Source organism: Pteropus vampyrus, unplaced genomic scaffold (genome assembly GCF_000151845.1).
Source record: "Pteropus vampyrus isolate Shadow unplaced genomic scaffold, Pvam_2.0 Scaffold36, whole genome shotgun sequence".
Classification (NCBI taxonomy): domain Eukaryota; kingdom Metazoa; phylum Chordata; class Mammalia; order Chiroptera; family Pteropodidae; genus Pteropus; species Pteropus vampyrus.
The window spans coordinates 12,681,445-12,683,849 of record NW_011888817.1 but is presented as its reverse complement, the minus strand read 5'-3'; the positions used below and the strand labels follow the sequence as shown (position 1 = coordinate 12,683,849).

General features: G+C 50.6%; 1 protein-coding gene across 2 annotated transcripts in view; it reads left to right on the top strand.

Annotated features, from left to right (window-relative positions):
* Nucleotides 1-2,405, top strand: part of GRIK3 (glutamate ionotropic receptor kainate type subunit 3) — a 213,468-nt gene that overhangs the window by 148,811 nt on the left and 62,252 nt on the right. For both annotated transcript variants that reach the window (XM_011357999.1, XM_011358000.1), the window contains exon 4: nucleotides 1,597-1,778. In XM_011357999.1, coding sequence (XP_011356301.1) covers nucleotides 1,597-1,778 — 182 coding nt within the window. The remainder of the gene's footprint in view (nucleotides 1-1,596; nucleotides 1,779-2,405) is intronic.

Sequence of the window (2,405 nt, the reverse complement as noted above, 5' to 3'; positions counted from 1 at the left end):
TCTGTTTGGCCTCTCTGACATATGTCCTGTTGAAATCTTTCTCAGGTTCTATGTGCTGACCTCCAGGCTTACTTCCTCCTTATTTGGAGTTAAATGGAAAAGGGAGTACATCTTACCAGTTGTTCTAGCACAGTTTCTGGAAGTCACTCTGATAGAACCAGCTAGTGTCATTATCCATCTCTAAGCCTATACTGAATTGGCCAGGCTAGGCCCACGTGCTATGCCTTGGGAGCTGGGGATAGAACTTCCTGAGTCATATGGACTGAGAGAGGGAGAGGAGTTGTTCCCCAAAGGAAAATTAGAGTCTTGTTAGTGGGGGAGTGGAGCATGGCTGAGTGCAGTGCAGCCAGGATATGAACAATGAGCCCTGGGTATGAGCAGGGAGCCCAGCAGATGAGAGAGATGGCCTGTTTGGGCCCTGGCTCCATGCTGGCTCAGCCCCTCCCTGCAGTGGGGTGAGGGCAGAGAGAGCAGCCAACAGGCTTGCTTCCAGGCTAAGCAGAGGCATCAGCAAGAATGGACCTTGAAGTAGGGACGGAAGTGAACTCAATTAGACATAAGCAAGCCATTTGTCTCCAGGAAGTGACATTTAGTTTTCCCTGGAAGTCCCCAGATTAAGTGGTTTTGCAAAATGCTAAGGTGGAAGATGGATTTTTCAGTGTGAGGAGAAAAAACAGTAAGTCAATCCAATTATGGAAATTTGTGTTGAGCGCCACTTAAGTGCCAGGCCCTGTGCTAGAAGTTGTGGGGACTCAGGCCCTGATGTTAAGGAGCTTGGGGCAGGATGAGAGGAATGAGATGAAGATAGAGGAGACTAGTGCTGAGGGAGGAGCCCGCTGAGTTGGGGGAGGTTCGGGAGTGGGAGAAGATCTTGTCTGGACAGAACAGAAAGAGTAAGCTTCATGGAGAAGGTGGTTGTATTGAGCCTGCGAGAATGAGTAAGGTTTACTTAGGCAGTCTGCCCTTAAGGATGGGTATGGAAGCTGGGCACAGATACCACCTGGCCTTATTCAGTCCAAAAGTGGGTACAGTTGAGCCTGGAGCCACCACTTGTGCCCATATTTTAGAAGCAGATTGCTAAAGATGTTTAGGAAGATTATGTCCCATGCCTCGTGATGTTACAAGGGCTGGCTCCATAAGTCCCTACACCCATTCTGAGTTGGAGAGAAGCAGGTGGGCTTAGTCAGTGGGAACTTTCTCTCGGTGTATGCCTACTTTTCAATCTACCTGTGTATATGCATCTGTATGCACACATCTTTAGCTACATATTTACGCATGTGTTTATCAGCCCAAGTGTAGTTCTGCCTTTATCAACGTGCATGTGCGTGTATACATATGTTTGTATGTATATACACATCTATGTGCATGTGCAGGTGTGTACAGCTGGGTGCACATGTCTGTGCCTTATTGTGCTAATGCCTTTGTCTGGATACGCATGGCTGTGTCCATGCACATATCTCCATGGCCACGTATCTGACTTCATGTGTGTCTTCAGACCTGTGGCCATAGGCATGTGTATGCATGTGATTCTGCAGATGCCTGGAGCTGTATATACATGTGATACATGTGTGTCTTTTGTGCCCCGGGGGCTCTCAGGGCTCATCCGACTGCAGGAGCTCATCATGGCCCCATCGAGATACAACATCCGCCTGAAGATCCGCCAGCTGCCCCTGGACTCTGATGACTCGCGCCCTCTGCTCAAGGAGATGAAGCGAGGCCGGGAATTCCGCATTATCTTCGACTGCAGCCACACCATGGCGGCCCAGATCCTCAAGCAGGTATGTGAGCGCTGGCCAGCAGGAAGGATGCTTCGGATCTGCCTGCCACTTCTCCCGTCCAACCCCTTCCTCACATATAAACATGATGTCAGCCGGATCTCAGTTTGACCCCTAGTCTGTCTCTTTCTGGCCGTATGACCTTGGGGGCTTACTTTGCCTCTTCAAGCCTCAGTTTCATGAGCAGCAGTGGTTCTTACAGTTCGAGTTGGTGTGAAGATGGAATGAGATGATGGATGAGCAGCCACAGCCAGACTGGGTGCATGGAGGGTGCCGAGTAAATGCCGGTTTCCATGCCACCTCTGTGCAGGTAGGAGATAGGGGCTGCCAAGAGGGGCCTGAAACCACACAGGACAGAACGCTTCAGGAAGCATAGAGAGGCCTGGGGATCTCGAGAATAACTCCCAGAGTTCCTCACTGCCCCTTCCGGTGACTAATCCCCGTAGTCTGTGGCATTTGCTATTACTCTCCCATTGCTAGGAAGTTTATTAAGGTTCATTGCACCATCTGCTCAGCTCTGCAGAGACCATGGGGGAGGAGAATGGCTCCCAGTCCTGGATAGGCCCTGATCCCAGTACACAGCCCAGCATGGCCTCTTGGCAATGAGAACCAAGCTCTGCCAGCCACCTA